The sequence below is a fragment of the Oryzias latipes genome, chromosome 3 (assembly GCF_053564925.1).
Source record: "Oryzias latipes strain Hd-rR chromosome 3, Olatipes_Hd-rR_3.1".
Classification (NCBI taxonomy): Eukaryota; Metazoa; Chordata; class Actinopteri; order Beloniformes; family Adrianichthyidae; genus Oryzias; species Oryzias latipes.
Genome location: NC_136239.1, coordinates 22,020,792 through 22,037,600, shown reverse-complemented (window position 1 = coordinate 22,037,600; position 16,809 = coordinate 22,020,792). Strand labels below are relative to the sequence as shown.

The 16,809-nt window shown below is 42.8% G+C and overlaps 2 protein-coding genes across 3 annotated transcripts; one reads left to right on the top strand and one right to left on the bottom strand.

Annotated features, from left to right (window-relative positions):
* Position 1: 1 nt before the first annotated feature.
* Positions 2-4,014, top strand: eif3jb (eukaryotic translation initiation factor 3, subunit Jb). Its single transcript, XM_004067030.4, has 8 exons — positions 2-158; positions 296-396; positions 1,812-1,875; positions 1,950-2,041; positions 2,122-2,221; positions 2,407-2,565; positions 2,674-2,747; positions 2,871-4,014. The coding sequence occupies exons 1-8, from the start codon at positions 92-94 to the stop codon at positions 2,997-2,999; spliced, it is 786 nt and encodes a 261-aa protein (XP_004067078.1). The 5' UTR covers positions 2-91; the 3' UTR covers positions 3,000-4,014.
* Positions 4,015-8,069: 4,055 nt separating this feature from the next.
* Positions 8,070-14,799, bottom strand: cilp (cartilage intermediate layer protein, nucleotide pyrophosphohydrolase). 2 transcript variants are annotated; one of them, XM_004067031.5, is made up of 9 exons: positions 14,643-14,799; positions 13,793-13,889; positions 12,356-12,403; positions 11,951-12,220; positions 11,694-11,873; positions 11,285-11,590; positions 11,066-11,174; positions 10,807-10,955; positions 8,070-10,721 (listed from the first exon to the last, which is right to left on the bottom strand). In XM_004067031.5, exons 2-9 carry the CDS (start codon positions 13,872-13,874, stop codon positions 8,374-8,376), a joined length of 3,492 nt encoding a protein of 1,163 aa, XP_004067079.1. In that variant the 5' UTR covers positions 13,875-13,889; positions 14,643-14,799; the 3' UTR covers positions 8,070-8,373. The 2 variants fall into 2 exon arrangements, with proteins under 2 accessions (XP_004067079.1, XP_020569199.1); XM_020713540.3 differs by having other exon boundaries at positions 13,793-13,895; positions 14,643-14,779.
* Positions 14,800-16,809: the final 2,010 nt, after the last annotated feature.

Genomic DNA, 16,809 nt, shown 5'->3' with positions numbered 1-16,809 from the left:
ATCATCGTGAATAAATTCCTCGCCTGAAATAGCTCTTTTGGCTCGGGGACGTCACATAAACTCGCGGTGACGTCAGGAGCAGCTACTGAGCATGCCCAGCGGCAGCAGCCTTCACGTTTCTCCGAGCCTGTCAAACACAGCCAACATGGCGGACTGGGGTAAGAAACTAAGTTGGGAATGGAATATATTTATACACCGTAGTCTTGTTGTAAACTTCTTTTAAAAGTTGAAAACTATATCACCATAAGATTATAGCGAGTTGTCTTCGCATATTGAATGTTTTTTCTTATTGTAGACGCCGAGACCTTCGAGCCAGAGGAGCCGCTTAAAAAGGCGGCAGTTGTTGTTGCAGTTATGGACAAATGGGAAGGCGAAGACGAAGAGGAAGATGTTAAGGTATGCCTTCATCATGTCATAGTCTTAACGTGTATATTTAAATTCAGGTATATCTGTATTGTTTTTTTAGCGGGTCGTTCACGAGAGTCACGCCGACGTTAGGCTTAAAGCAGATCGCTCTTGATGCCACGCTTCCTCCGTGTCCGTCAAGCCCAACCTTAGAACTGTGTTAGCTGTATGTTAGCTAGCGGATGGCTAACTCGCGTGCTTCCACAGACTGTCCAATGTTGAGCTAACACCAGCCCTCCGTCCGGGTTTCACTAAGTGACAACTGAACGTTGTTTTAGCAAACTATTAACAATAGAAATAATATCTGCTTTGGTTTATAGTTTAGACTTTGAAATATACTTTTCATTTTAGAGGATTTATTGGCATAGATATTTGCTAACAGTTAGCCTGTTTTGGACGCTCAGCTGGGCACGACGATGCTTATTTTAAAAAAGAAATGTCAGAAAAGTCCAACTTTTTTTCTTCTTTTTACCAAAAGTGGTAAAGTGAAAATAGGTGAATAATGGCAGTAACTGTGGGCTCCGGTCTGCTGACGTTAGCTAATAGCTCGCTTACCAACTTAGCCTCAGTCAGAGGAAATCATTCTCTCTGCTGATGATTCAACTCGGCCAAAAGGAGGCCTAGAATTTTCCGACTTTACGATGGCTGAGCAGGAGTTTTGAGCTGTTGCGGCTCAGCTGACACTGCAGCTCAGGTGGCTTATATGAAAATATCGTGTTTCTTCCCAAATAGTTCAGCCGTGGAAAGTCTTAGTGTAGGCCTTCCTGGGATAAATGTATATTTATTTATTTGGTCACATATGCCATGGTGTCAAAGCTTGGGAAAAAATTTACTTTTTTTTTGCTAGTAGTTTGCTATGTAAGCAAGTGTACTGTTTCATAAGTGATAATTGGACATGGATGGTCATTTCTGAATAAAACTGCTCTTTTAGTGAAAATATCTCATAAGTTTAAACTAACGTAACTAATTTATTAATTCATTTATTAAAATAAAGTACACTACCCACTACTAAAGGAACAGTAACCTTGTTTTTGGGGAAACATTAATAGTCAATAAGTACTAGGTGCTGTTGCAATTATTTTATTTAGGTTAATGAGTTTTATTTATTTTTGCTTAATGAATTGTTCTGTCATCTCATTTGAGATCACATGTTGTAAAAGCTTGAGTTAGGCTTCACAAAGTGGGTGAAGACATTTCTGTGGATTTGAGGGATAGGATTTGGCAACATGTTGCAAAAGACAAAGTGGTTAATGTTGCAATAAATGCAATAAAATAAAGCTCAGGAATTTCTGGTATAAACCAAATTAAGATAAACTAATTTAAAAAAGAAGTAAAAATACATTTTTAAATCAACCTTTTTTTTCTGGAAATAACCTAAATATGTTTTCTTTCTTTCTTTTTTTTAGGATAACTGGGATGATGATGAGGAGGAAGATGATGAGAAGAAAAAGGAGGAGGCGAAGAAACCAGGTACTATAATCATTAGGAAAAACTTGCATTTTTATGGGTATGAATGTTGAAATGTTTCAAACTTGTGTTTACAGAGACGAAAGTTTCTGATAAGAAAAGGTTAAGTGAAAAGATCAAAGAGAAGGAAAACCGGTTAAAGAAGAAACAGCAGGAGTTGCAAGAGCAAGTATGTGTTGCTATGGCCTTTTTTTATTTAAACGGTAAAACAATATTCCTATAATGTTATTGTTTTTTTGCTTTCTTTAGGAACAAGAGGAACTAACTCCTGAAGAACAACTTGCAGAAAAGTTAAGAGTGAAAAAACTACAGGAAGAGGCTGACTTGGAGTTAGCAAAAGATGCTTTTGGTAAGAAAGAGTTGGCCTCTTCATTTCTCTCTTTCCAGGAAGTTAAAAAGAAAGGATTTTGCTCTACACTATTTTTACAATTAAAAACATTTGTTGCACCAATGAAAAACTTTTTTTTAATGTAACTTTTTGTTCTTAGAAGACATCTAAAAACGTTTTTTTTTTTTTTCTTTCTCTCACCTCAGGTGTTGGCAGTGTCACCGGCATTGATGCCATGTGTCCATCCTCCAAAGAAGAATTCACAGAATTTGAAAAAGTGCTGAAAGAAAAGATATCCCAGTTTGAAAAGTCTGTGCATTATTCAAGTTTTTTGGAATCGTTGTTTCGGGAACTTTGTATTTCATGTAAGGAAGACCTCAGTTTCATTTATCCTCAACATCACTTCTTAAATGCCATTTTCTTTATAAATCCAAGCCGGCCTAATATGTGCATCTTTTTTCTTTTTCATGCAGTGGAAGTAGAGGACTTAAAGAAAGTCAGTAATTCCCTTTCGGTTCTACTTAGTGAAAAACAGAAACAAGAAAAAGTAAGTTCTTGATCATCTAAAAGTGACTACTTGTACAAAAGGGGGCGCTGTTGACACATGGCATTGTTGAGAAGTTTGTCTTCTCAATTTCAGCTTAATTTTTATCTGTTTTTGCTTTCACAGCAAAACAAGGGAAAGAAGAAGAAGAAAGGTGTTATAGCTGGAGGCGGTTTGAAAGCACAGCTGAGAGATGACCTTGACTATGCAGAGTTTGATGGTGGTTACGCCCAAGACTATGAGGACTTCATGTGACGATGGCTCCGTCACTGCTGTCTTCTCTCTCCCATCTTCAGAACTACAGCTGTACCTTCTCATGCTGTCCAGTGCCATCCTGGAAAATCTGAACTGTGTGTTGCCCCCTTCAATTTTGCTTCAGTGACCTGAGGGACCAAGGCAGGGAGCATCCAGTCTGGCCCCTTCACATTCTTACTTAAGGAACTGCCTTTTGTCTCATTCAGCCACAATTGACACACAAAACATGGAGTGTGCTGTGTGACCCAGCTTCAGAAGAAAATACATGGAAAGCACTGTTTGAATTTTGCAGAGCTGTTTTCTTATTAAAACATTGCTCCCGTCTAAAAAAAAAAAAGTGCAAATACAGTATCACAATTGAGTGTAATGACATAGAAACAAGATTCTATGCAAATCTTTAACCAGAATGTCATGGGCATATTACAGCCACTCTTTTCTGTGGATGGGCTTTCACAGGAAAGTATATAGTCTATACTTTGGTTGCCAAAAGCAGAGCAATTATTTAGTATGTTATTCATTCTTCTTTCTGGAAATGTTGGATTGTGGGTAATTTGAGACAGGCGCAATTAGTAATTTTAAAGAGCAAATAAGGTTGATTGTAAGATAAAAAGGGATAGAGTATAACAATGTGACTTTAAGACTGCTCAGCCATTCTCTTGATACATCTCTGGAATAAAGAAATATAAGTATTTTTCATGCATGTCAAATGCAATTTACTAATTTGATTTCTATTAATGCAGAAGAGGTATAGATCAGGCAAGTGAATGAACTTGTTCATGGTCTGTTAGTTGCTTCTGTGGGCTTGTATCAAGTGAGGTGAGGGATGCAGCTTCTGGGCTTCACTTCCCCAAAGACTGCAAATGGGGTACATCTAGTTTTAAGGGGCATACTTCTATTCTTTTCTAGCAGTTGACCAGTTTGAAATGTTACATAGAGAATTGGATACATGCAATGTTAAAGATAAAAGTATCTGTTTTTAAGCATCTAATTTAATAAATTACTGGTCAAAAGTAAAGTTGTTTTTTGGTTGTTAATTTTAGTGTTATTAAATCTACACGACTCCTGACTGCAATGACTTATTAGATTAAAAGGATGTACCAGATGGGAATTAATACACATTTGTAAATGAATTATTTCAATTGTTCTTTTGATGAGATCAGGATGGCTTTAATGTTTGTGTACCCAAACAGCTTTTATGTCAAAAGAACATTGAGGTTTCAGTGAAGTGAAGTACATTTCTAGGTAAAAAGAGGCAGATTTGGGGCTCTTCCCACGGGCCCCGGTCGGGCACAGCCCGAAGGAGCGACGTGGGACCGCTCTCCCATGGGCCCACCACCCGTGGGAGACCTCAAAAGGGGCCGGTGCAGTGTGGTTTGGGTGGCAGTCGAGGGCGGGTGCCTCGGCGGCCCAAACCCCGATCATGGAACCTGGCTTTTGGGACATGGAATGTCACCTCTCTGGGAGGGAAGGAGCCTGAGCTGGTGCGAGAGGTTGAGAGATACCGTCTAGATATAGTCGGGCTCACCTCCACACATAGCCTGGGCTCTGAAACTCATTCCTTATAGAGGGGTTGGACTCTCTACCACTCTGGAGTTGCCCAAGGTGAGAGGCGGCGGGCTGGCGTAGGCTTACTCGTGAGCCCCCAGCTCAGCCGCCAAGTGTTGGAGTTCACCCCGGTGGACGAGAGGGTCATGTCCCTCCGCCTCCGGGTGGGGGACAGGTCTCTAACTGTTGTTTCGGCTTACGGGCCGAACAGCAGTTCGGAGTACCAGGCCTTCTTGGTGTCTCTCGAAGGGGTACTGGAAAGTGCCCCAACGGGGGACTCCATTGTCTTCCTGTGGGACTTCAATGCCCACGTGGGCAATGACAGTGGCACCTGGAGGGGTGTGATTGGTAGGAACGCCCCCCCTGATCTGAACCCGAGTGGTGTTTTGTTATTGGACTTCTGTGCTCGTCATAGTTTGTCCATAACGAACACCATGTTCGAGCACAAGGGTGTCCATCAGTACACCTGGCATCAGGACGCCCTAGGCAGGAGGTCAATGATCGACTTTGTAGTTGTTTCAGGTGACCTTCGGCCCTGTGTCTTGGACACTCGGGTGAAGAGAGGGGCGGAGCTGTCCACCGATCACTACCTGGTGGTGAGTTGGATTCGCTGGCGGGTAAAGAGGCCGGAAAGACTTGGAAGACCCAAACGTACTGTGAGGGTCTGCTGGGAACGTCTGGCTGAGCCCTCCGTCAGGGAAGTCTTTAACTCCCACATCCGGGAGAACTTCAAACAGGTACCGGGGGAGGTTGGGGACATTGAGTCCGAGTGGACCATGTTTTCCACCTCCATTGTCTCTGCTGCTGCTCGGAGTTGTGGTCGCAAGGTCTCTGGTGCCTGTCGCGGCGGTAACCCCAGAACCCGGTGGTGGACACCGGAAGTAAGGGATGCCGTCAAGCTGAAGAAGGAGTCCTACCAGGCCTGGCTGGCCTGCGGGACTCCAGAGGCAGCTGACAGGTACCGGCAGTCTAAGCGAGCTGCGGCCCAGACTGTTGCAGAGGCGAAAACTCTGTCCTGGGAGGAGTTCGGTGAGGCCATGGAGAAGGACTATCGGTTGGCCTCGAAGAAATTCTGGCAAACCATCCGGCGACTCAGGAGGGGAAAGCAGTTCTCCACAGGCACCGTTTTCAGTGCAGGTGGGGAGCTGTTGACTTCGACTGGGGACATTGTCGGGCGGTGGAAGGAGTACTTCGAGGATCTCCTCAATCCCACTGACACGCCTTCTATTGAAGAAGTGGAGAGTGAGGATTTTGGGGTGGGGCTGTCCATTACCCGGGCTGAAGTCACTGAGGTAGTCAACGAGCTCCTCGGTGGCAGGGCCCCGGGGGTGGATGAAGTCCGCCCTGAGCACCTCAAGTCTCTGGATGCTGTGGGAGTGCCTTGGCTGACACGTCTCTGCAGCATCGCGTGGCGGTCGGGAACCGTACCACTGGACTGGCAGACAGGGGTGGTGGTTCCCCTCTTTAAGAAGGGGGACCGGAGGGTGTGTTCCAACCATAGGGGAATTACACTCCTCAGCCTCCCTGGGAAAGTCTATGCCAGGGTACTGGAGAGGAGAGTCCGTCCGATAGTCGAACCTCGGATTCAGGAACAACAGTGCGGTTTCCGTCCTGGTCGTGGAACAGTGGACCAGCTCTACACCCTATCTAGGGTGCTGGAGGGTTTGTGGGAGTTCGCTCATCCAGTCCATATGTGTTTTGTGGATTTGGAGAAGGCGTTCGACCGCGTCCCCCGTGGCATCCTGTGGGGGGTGCTCTGGGAGTATGGGGTCCGGGGAGCCTTACTGAGGGCTGTCCGGTCTCTGTATGACCGGAGTAGGAGCTTGGTCCGCATAGCCGGCAGTAAGTCAGACCTGTTCCCGGTCCACGTTGGACTCCGGCAGGGCTGCCCTCTATCACCGGTTCTGTTCATAGTTTTTATGGACAGAATTTCTAGGCGCAGCCAGGGGCCGGAGGGGATCTGGTTTGGGGACCACAGGATTTCCTCTCTGCTTTTTGCAGATGATGTTGTCCTGTTGGCTTCATCGAACCGGGACCTCCAGCGTGCATTGGGGCGGTTTGCGGCCGAGTGTGAAGCGGCTGGGATGAGGGTCAGCACCGCTAAATCTGAGGCCATGGTCCTTGACCGGAGAAAGGTAGTTTGCCATCTCTCGGTCGGTGGAGTGTCCCTGCCCCAGGTGGAGGAGTTTAAATACCTTGGGGTCTTGTTCACGAGTGAGGGAAGATCGGAGCGTGAGATTGACAGGCGGATCGGAGCAGCGTCCGTAGTTATGCGGTCGCTCTATCGGTCCGTCGTGGTGAAGAGAGAGCTGAGCCGAAAAGCAAAGCTCTCAATTTACCGGTCGATCTACGTTCCAGTACTCACCTATGGTCATGAGCTATGGGTCATGACCGAAAGAACAAGGTCCCGAATACAAGCGGCTGAAATGAGCTTCCTCCGCAGGGTGGCTGGGCGCTCCCTTAGAGATAGGGTGAGAAGCTTGGTCACCCGCGGAGAGCTCGGAGTAGAACCGCTTCTCCTCCACATCGAAAGGAGCCAGTTGAGGTGGCTCGGGCATCTAGTTCGGATGCCTCCTGGACGCCTCCCTGGAGAGGTGTTCCGGGCATGTCCCACTGGGCGGAGGCCCCGGGGAAGACCCAGGACACGCTGGAGAGACTACGTCTCTCGGCTGGCCTGGGAACGTCTCGGGGTCCCCCCAGAGGAGCTGGAGGAAGTGGCTGGGGTGAGGGAAGTCTGGGCATCTCTGCTCAGTCTGCTGCCCCCGCGACCCGGTCCCGGATAAGCGGAGGAAGATGGATGGATGGATGGAAGAGGCAGATTTGATGACATGGACTTATAGTGACACTGGGCCACTTTTAAACCCATTAGTGCTTGTTTTTTTTGACAAAACTAAAATCAGATAAAAGAAGGGTTGCAGTGCAGCTTTGCTCAGACATAAAAATGACTTAGGCAAGCCGCTTCTCAGTTCTCTAGTCAGTTATTAGAGCCTGCTTAAAAAAGTGTAATCTGTTTTCTTACCCTTTAAATGAGTTATTTTCAGCAAGGGGTGCATTCGCACTTTAGGATACTTAGGAACAGTCATTAAAGGGTTTTGTTGTGCTAATGAGCAATAGTCAAAGGTCAAAATAAGACTTTCAGTGAAAGTTACTTTTGTATTAGTTCATAGTGTCAGCATATTAGTAAAAAAAACCCTTGGCTTTCAACATCTTAAACCAATGAACAATAGATTTAAAAAAAAGTTTATTCCATCTAAGTGCAATCAGAGTGCTTATTACACAGAAAAAGACATACTTTAAGTTATGCAACTATACCTTGTTTTTCTTTAATGGTTTTCTTTTGTTTGGTTTAGGTACCGTAATGAATTGATACTGACAAGGCAAAAAAAGGTTGGGAACCACTCCTCTGGTGAACTGTATTGTCTTCTTTTTGTAGACAGATGTATCGAAAAGGACCATCAAACAGTAGGGAGTAAAAATTTGGGGCAAATGATTTAAAACTTTGAACAAATCACTCTTGACAGTCTGTTCAATTTGATCAAAAGTCAAATTTTATTTAATGGTATGCATTTTAACCTGGTTACACATGGGCCCTGAAAAAGAGGGTTTTGCATTATTAAAAAGTATATTATTTAAGTTTTTACTCCAATGTGGACTCCCATTAAAGCTTAGAGCCTGCACTATAAGCACATACCCATAACATAACTTTTACTTGTATATATTTTTGGTAAACTGGGTAAAGTAAAAACTATAGGTGTCCTGATACTTACATTCCTTCATGATGGGATGTAGGTGTTTAGTTGTTGATATAAAGCTTTGAGTTTTGTCTAATTTAGCTTGTGGCTTTTGCAAGCTTTCTCACAGGATTTCTGGCACTACGTTTAGGGATGCCGCGGGAGCTATTGGCCCTATGCCGACCCCTGGTGTTTCTGGTTTTTCCTCTCACAACTGCACCTATCTGACCCCGAGAGGCTTGGAAGACGCTCTGGCGTGTTCCGTCGCGGTCTCCACAGGTGAAAGTTAGCGCTACACCTTCATTGGTCTTCATGACTCGTGACGTTCCATCAGAAGTACCATCAAAGCAACGTCCTAGTGCTATCTCTTTGGCTGTTCGGGGATCCTGATCAGTCACAGTATAGATTCCATAGTTATGGCCCAAAGGATCAAGAGGTCCCAGCATGGTGAACTCATTGGTGTCATTGTTGACAGCTAAAGGCAGGTGATTAACAAGGTACTCTTGGAGCATTGTGTTCACACCGTCTCTCCTGCAGCTCCCTTGTGGGATCACCTTCACCAAGGTGCGATCCACACGGTCTTGATCAAATAGCATGCCGCTGCACTTGAACTCCAGGCACACAGCCGAAACATTTGCCAAGTCCATGTCTCGGATACTGCGAGTGTCTCTGAGGCCGTATAGCTGGCCTACAGTCTTTGGATGGGTGCCACCCATGTTGCGAGACCGTACATTGATTTCATGTGGGCTGTTGATTTTGATCTTGATGTAACAGGCGCGGTATTCCATGGGTTTAGGCCACCAGCTAAGATAATCCTCTGTCCAGCTCATTGGGTCATCTTCATTGAATGGCACTGTGTTGTAATCGTAGCGGTCTCCTTCCACCCTTGAGAAGCGGAAGTGTCCCGCACTAAATGGAGCCTCCTCACATTCTTTTAAATTCTCAAAAGTGTACACAGGCCCATTGGCTTCCTCTGCTGTGTTAGGACTTGGTTTTGCCACATTGATACTGAATGCTGTCTTCTTCACTCTGGGGTCCTCATGGTCAGTGCGTCTGTAATTCAGTTTACCCAGGTATGGCTGGGGCACTCCGATGAGACTTGGATTAAATTTAGGGGCAGATGGAACAACTTCTAGTTCCTCCCCTCCTAGGTTGGCCATTACAAAAGCAGTGTAAGCATCAGGCTTTTGTTCATCACAGAAGGCAGGAAGGCAGGCACCATTTGACCCAGTAATGACACTGTCAAATCGACCCCAGGCACGTGGGTTGGAGGAATATCCAGCCGTTGGCTCCATATTAATGAGACTCACCGTGACTCCCTCCACTTGTTCACTGGGCATGAAGCGTTCACCACGAAAGGCCCTCACTTTTACATAACACCTTCGGTTCTCGGGAACATCCAAGTTGAATAACCTTCTTTCTCTGATCTCCATGTTTCCAATCAGAAATGTCCTTTCTTCTCTTTTACCTCTATTTTTCCTTTCTATTTTTAGATCACCCTCCTCTTCCCATAAACCTGTGTCAGGATTAAGAGACCACAGTTTCATGGCGTCAAGGTGTTCTGACATTTTTACTTGGGCAGAATCCAGAAACACCTTGACTTCACCTGCATTCAGGACCTCATTGTTTTCCTCGGCTCTGAAATCGATTGAGAACATTCCGTATGTTCTCAGTGGGAGTGTATCACCTTCATTTCCTATAAAGTTTAGATCACTTTGAGCAGCAGCAGCTGTGGAGACATCCCTGGGGTCTAGAAATGTCACACTTGCACTAACATTACCTGTAAAGACTTCCCCATTTTCTTTGTAGAAGGAATGAGGAGGAATCTGGATCTGAACCATGGCCTCCTGGTCTTTTACTTCCCCAAGCTCAAGAGTGTTAGTTTCTAAGGAACTAATAGTGACAGGATTTTTTTTCCGCAGAAGTTTGACCTCATGGTAAACAGCCCCCCCTTTAGTATTAAATGGAAGCACCTTTGTTGTGTTGACAAATTTTTGCATGTTGTCCACAAAAGTTAGCACAAATCTGTCAGTGTCTGGAGGGACCTGGATGGAGAAGGTGCCTTTGTAGCCCGTCCTGCTGACTCTGACGCCATTCATGAAAATATGACCGAATCTCATTGGCTCACCGTTGTCTGCAGCAATGGCCCTGCCATGCACAACGGCCTTGGTGTCCACACATTTCTTACAGCCACACTCAGTAACCACCATGGTTGGTAGTTGGTATCCTTGGCATGTCAGCTGTCTCTCCTCCATCTTTGCCACTCCACAGCAATAAGCTAGTTTGTCCTTGCACCTTATGCTGTTGTCTATCTGTCCAGTGCATTGACTAGACGGACACTTTCCAACATCATAGTAGAAAGAGTCTGTGGTGTTTTGGTGGCAGTCATGTGGAAGGCGGATTAGGTGAGATTCAGGCTTGGGGTTGCACGAGCGCTCATCTTTACCTATGTTGGAGACATGCATATTCAAAGACAGATCTAATATCATAATGATATAATACATGTGAAATACATTGTTACACCAACATACCAATTACTTTAAGAGTGGCTGGCTTAGACTTGATGGTCCCAGATGCCCCACTTGCTCTGCAGTAGTACTCTCCGGCCTGCTGGGAGTGTAGATCTCTCAAGACTAGCATGCCATCAGTCTCCATCTCCATGACTGTGTTGTTATGGAACCTGATGGTAACCATAAAAGAAAAAGAAAAAAATAGGACAGTAAAGCATAGATCCATAAAAACTGTAACTTCTTCAAGTGAAAACTGAGTATTTGTGAAATAACATCTCACCACTGGTATTTGTCTGGTTCTGGTCTTCCTGCAACTTTACAACAAAAGGCAACACTTTGCCCCTCTCTCCTGGCTTTGCTCTCAGGGTTGCTCAAGATATGCAACTTTTCTAAAAACAGCAACAAAAAACTTTACAAAGGAGCTTTTCCTCAAAATTAGAAATATATTAGATAACAGTTAGCTTCAACATAATTTTTGCTAGATTCATAAGTAATCTACCGGCTCTTTTCAACTGGATGGTCAAAACAGAGGTGCGTTCGGTGCTGCTGGGAACAACAGCGTTGAGGCTTGCATGGCCTTTGACGTTGACTGTGAGGGTTGTGTTTCCATCAGGGCAGATACCAGGGATGCGAAAGTGGCCGTTGTGGTCTGTTAGAGTAAGCAGTTTGTTGGCCCGCAGGATAGCCGCTCCTGTAGCAATGAGACCGCCCGCACTGCGGACGGAACCCAGGAGGATGTGCTCTTCGCACATGCATGCATCACAGTCTGCATTTACTCTCCCCATCACACAGCGCAGGGAGCAATCTAAAGAGAAATCAGTGTTTTCAACACGGTTTAGATATTTTATCTTCACCAAAATATCTGGTGTCACAAACATATCTGTGTAACACAAGCAATTGCTGCTAACCTGCATTTATGCATTCTGGCCCATTACATGGCTTTTCCTCTGTTTTAGGCCCACTGCATGGTACCAGTTGAGACCGACAGCTTCGATAACGACGTTGCATGGCCTCTTGACCACAAAGGGCAGGGCATGGGCTCCAGTTTGACCAAGGACCCCATGTTCCTTGGGTAGTTTGACTGCTATCTGATGGAAAATAACAATCTAAGCAGTATTCAAAGTAACATTTTAAAAAGGAAAGTTCTCCAAGATTTAGTTCAGACCTTTAGGACAGAGGAAACGAACTGCATAGTTGGAGCAGTTGCGACCAGGACTCTGTTCTGTATTGAGGCACCAGAAACCCACTGAGGGGTCTGCATGAACTATCTCCCCCGTTTCTCGAGCTGGGATCCATTCTGTGGTTCTGGCCTCAACAGCTCTTGGAGTCTCACACACTCTGGAGCGGTAATAGAAGCGAATGGCATCCAGCTGCTCATAGTCTCCACGGCCGCCCGGGTGATCAACGTTGAACCATGTCGTCCACATGTAGTGATCTGGTCACGCACAGTTCACAGAAACAAAAATGTCCTGAAGATCATCGTATGTCTTTTTTTCAGGTACTGTAACAAGGGGAACAATACACTGTGTGCTTTTAAAAGTAATTGAAATATAAAATGTTCCCATGGTACCATTAGAGTGGTAGACATCTGACGCTTTGTTGTCTCTTCTCCATGATCCTGCAATAGACAATAGAAAATTGTGTCATTTGTGCCAACAATGTCTCAATGATATTACTATAGAAACTTTGTTTTATCTATATTTACATCTTTATGTATTACTTTAAATGTTTTTTTTATATATTCAACTGACTGGCGGAGAAATATTGCTTAATGAGAGTAAGGGATGATTAAAACAATTTCTATACAATTCCGTTTCAGATAAACTCAGTAAACTGCAGATGTGTGTGTGCCATTCCAAAAAGACAGATAGGTCTCTAGTGAAAGTCAAGAGCAGACAGTGACTGGACAGGATGTAGACATGTGCCTTCTTAACCTGTATTTTTGGAAGCCATTCTACACTTTTTAATCTCAGAGGTTATGTCTTCTTGGTCGAAAAAAAAATGACTCAATGTTGAGAACATCACTTCATGCTAAATCCAATGTTGTCATGCTCATCTCTTTGTCAGTTTTAAAGTTTGGAAAAACTTCTTAGTTTGCTCCCTTCACTACTTTAACTTTTCTGGCCCCACACATCAACTGTTAATATGACATTTAGAAATAAAAACCTTAATCTTTTTTCAAATTATTGTTAATTTCTAATGGGGAGAACAAGTATATATATACAAGTATATTAACTAAATGTAAAAGGTCATTCTTGGCATTTTTTTCTTTTACCTTGGAGTAGTTCAATGAGCAATGACATGGATCTGGATTTTAGAAGGTGTTTTACATATTAAACATTTCATTTATATTTACATTTTTCATTTTACAAGACTCTCATTCATCCAGGTAGATTCCTCATTTTACATTGTGTTTTGGTTGAATATTTTCTTCCCTGTGATATTTCTAAATATGTCTTTGTTTGATGTCATATTTTGTCAAATTTGTATCAGCAACACATCAAAAACACAACATATGTTACAAAACAAACTTAAAACTTTGAGCTCCAAGTTCATAGACAAATAATATATGTCGGAGCTGATACGTTTATTTGCAACCAAAATAAAAAGGGGAAAAAAAGTAGAAGGATGAATCTGACATGAACATAAACTGGATGTTAGTCAAGTATGACTCAAGGAAGGTTAAGATTTATCTAAATAAGCTCTTTTATATGCTTCAACTGCAGCTTATTTCCTTTTGAATGTTTATATTTTTATCGTCTCTGCTACCAGCAAACAGTCTTTCCTCAGCTGAGTGCCTTTATGTTTTCCTCATTAAACACTGAGACACTTTGGAAAAAAGCATTCTCTCAGTGTTGTTCAAGTCAAAAAACGCCAAATCTTTTCTTTCTCTTGAAGACTGACCAAAAGGAGCAATGAAAGACAATTTTTGCTGATAGTTGTTAGTGAATATTTTCCGTCCAAAGACAGTGTATGTGTGTGGTGTGTGTGTGTGTTAGAGTCCCACCTTGAGCAGTTAGAACAACAGCTGCTGTGATTGCCAGAAAGACAAGAGGTCTCTGTGGCATTATTTCCCTTTTCACCCACATTTGACGCTTTTACTTCTGAAACTCAACAGAGCACAATCCACACATCTTAGAAACTCAAGCATAATAATGCAACAGCTTTTTAATAAACCTTAATAACCATCAAATAAGAAAATAAAAAAAAACTAAAACTTGTAGTGAAGGTTAATAATAAAGTGTTCAGAGGAATGTGTCTGGAAGTTCATGCTCCCTGCATTTGGTCTTTGAAGTTTTAGGGTGAAAAAAAAAAGTAGCAGGACAGAACCTTCCTCTCACGTTACACATCTGTGTTTGCCATCAGCATTCGTCAGGGGAACGCTCAAACATTTCTGGATTCTGTGTCGAGACGCTGTTCGCACAAACCCCCTCAGACCAACTGATGGACGGCATTCGATAACTCAAAGGAAGTAAAAGACTCACAGAAAAAGACGTTTAATCATTCTGAAAAATCGTAACCATCAAGTATAGGTGTTGATACTATAACTGAATAGGTCTGGAAAACTAAAGAAGAATTTCTGTTTATTGTCCAAAGTAACCCAAACAAGTATTTATGGAGTACATAGATCCATAATACTAACTGAAAATTTAGGTGCAGAAATTGTAACTTAGATATTTAAATACACAGGGTACATTTTTAAACAGGAATCAATTATCTTAAAACACCCAACTGCTAATGTTTCCAGTGACATTACCATCTAGAGTTAAAGTTGATCGGGTGTTAATAAAAACATTTTCAGCGTATAGGTTCCACCATAGCAAATGATGCACAACAGAAAATTGTCTTTTTCTTACCTCCTCTGCAGTTAACCCTCCTGTGCTTCTGGTTTTTATATCTTGTACTGGAAAGCCGCTCCTAACCTTTTCCTAATATTTCAATCTCACATTTGTCTCCACCTCCTCTGCTTCCCACTTCCACTCATGCTCCCTCCTTCCCCATCTCCTCCGCGTCTCTCTGCCTCTGCCTGGCTGTCTTTTTACCGTGCCATTATCTCAGTCATTTATCACATTCACCTGAAGAGTCTTGACATCAAATGGTTATCTCATGGAAGTGGGGCAGTTAAAGGTCCAGGGAACAGACTCTGGTACTGGAAGATTAATGGCAAACTGGGCATTTGCCCTGTTTTACTCTCAGCCTGCAGGTTTCTGCAGCATGTGGAGCGGAAGGGGAAAACCTTATCAAAGATCTTAAACCATTGTCATGTTTTCCCAATAAAGATACATTTCAGATAAAGACTGAAAGCACATTTTTGAAATAAGAAGAGAAGCAGATTATTTAAAGTAGAATTATTTTGTACATCGAGTTCACAAAACTACATTAAAACTTAATGGCTGCATCCTTATTGTTTTGTAATCTTCATAAAACGTCTGCAGCAACACAAAAACATTTGACTGGATTTGCAAGATTTTGTTTAAACTCCTAGAACTCCTCAAGTTTTGGCCCCAGCATTTCTTAATATGTTAATTTTTTATTGTTGTTGCTTTTAATCTACTTTGTCTTATGACTTTTTGATTGTTTTTATCTAATGTTTTTATACGTATTTTTTGGTAAGCACCTTTTGTTTGACAGCATGTTGATGTAAAGTTCTATATAAATAAAGTGATTGATTCATTGGTACTTACTTTTCAGAGGTGTAAATTGGTTAATTGTTGATTTTTATTTTATTTTATTTATTCAACCAAATTTAATTACATATTCAATAATTTGACACATAATTACAGCTTCTGCCAAAGGCTCCTCCTTTCTACAGGAAGGGGGCTGTGCTTTTTCTCTGCTTCCTTTCTTCTGAACTCCAAACGAAAAATTCAGAAACTTTTTGTCATCCGGACAAAAACGTTTTTTAAGGCCTTTTTAGGTTTTTTTCTGCACATTTGTTATTTTTCCTCTTAATAGGTATTGCTTTGTCATTTGACTAAACTAACATCTATGTCGCTCTTAAAGATGCTGCAGGCAAAAGTTAGAAAAATGTGATTTAATTTAGAACGCACCTCATTTATTTAGTGTTTTCCAGATAAATATGCTGTCTTCAGTGGGTTTTATCATGTTCAAACTTAACTTTTTTGTCTTGTAAGTTTGTCTTTGCTCATGCTCTTTTGAAGGAAAGAACAGACTTCATTTGTTTCTTTTCAACATCAGCAAAATATTCCCTCATTTTCAGCTTTAGCCGGTTTGAGGTTTACTTTAATGGTCTTTTTTTATTGACTGCACAATGATATGCCATTACAGCTTCAGCTGGACTGATAAGAATAGAGCACACAGGTGCTGTTAGGGGCATTTTGTGGAAAACAGCTGGTTTTCCAGCCTCATACAGCATCACGGAAGCAGTCACAGTGAACGAAAACAGATGAAAACTCTGTTGAAAGAGAAAAAAGCTGTTTCCAGGATGTGACCCTGAAACAATCGAAGCCAGCTATGGCGGAGCCAACATGGTGATTTAAAGAAGTGTTTCTTGCGTTCAAACCTGGGCACCTGCTGTTTTAACCCTTGTGCTATCCTAAGCACTTTACCATTGGGAGTTGGGTCATCTAGACCCACTAGACAGTGCTCTGAACCTTTTTTCTTCAATGATTTGTGATCTTCACTGGTGTCCATGGATTACATGAAATCTTTCCACCTTTATCCACCTTTGTCATGGTAGGGAGAACACGTCAAAGTAAGGGTGGGGTCATCTAAGATAACAAGGGTTAATGCATCTGGTATTGTGTAAATTGTCATAGCTGGTAACCTCTTCCTATCCCGTTCCAGTGCCAGGATGTTATTCACAACTTCCTTTAAGTCAGTTAGGCACAATTAGTATAAGAGGGACATTTGTTTGATAATTTATTGCAGAAGAAGTTCACTGGTTGCAGACACTTCCTGAGCCATCCCCATGATTTGCCAAAGAGGAGAGCCAAATGAAAACAAGGAGAAACAGTGCCACACTCCAGATTGTTCAGTTAAAAGACGGGATGACCGCAAACT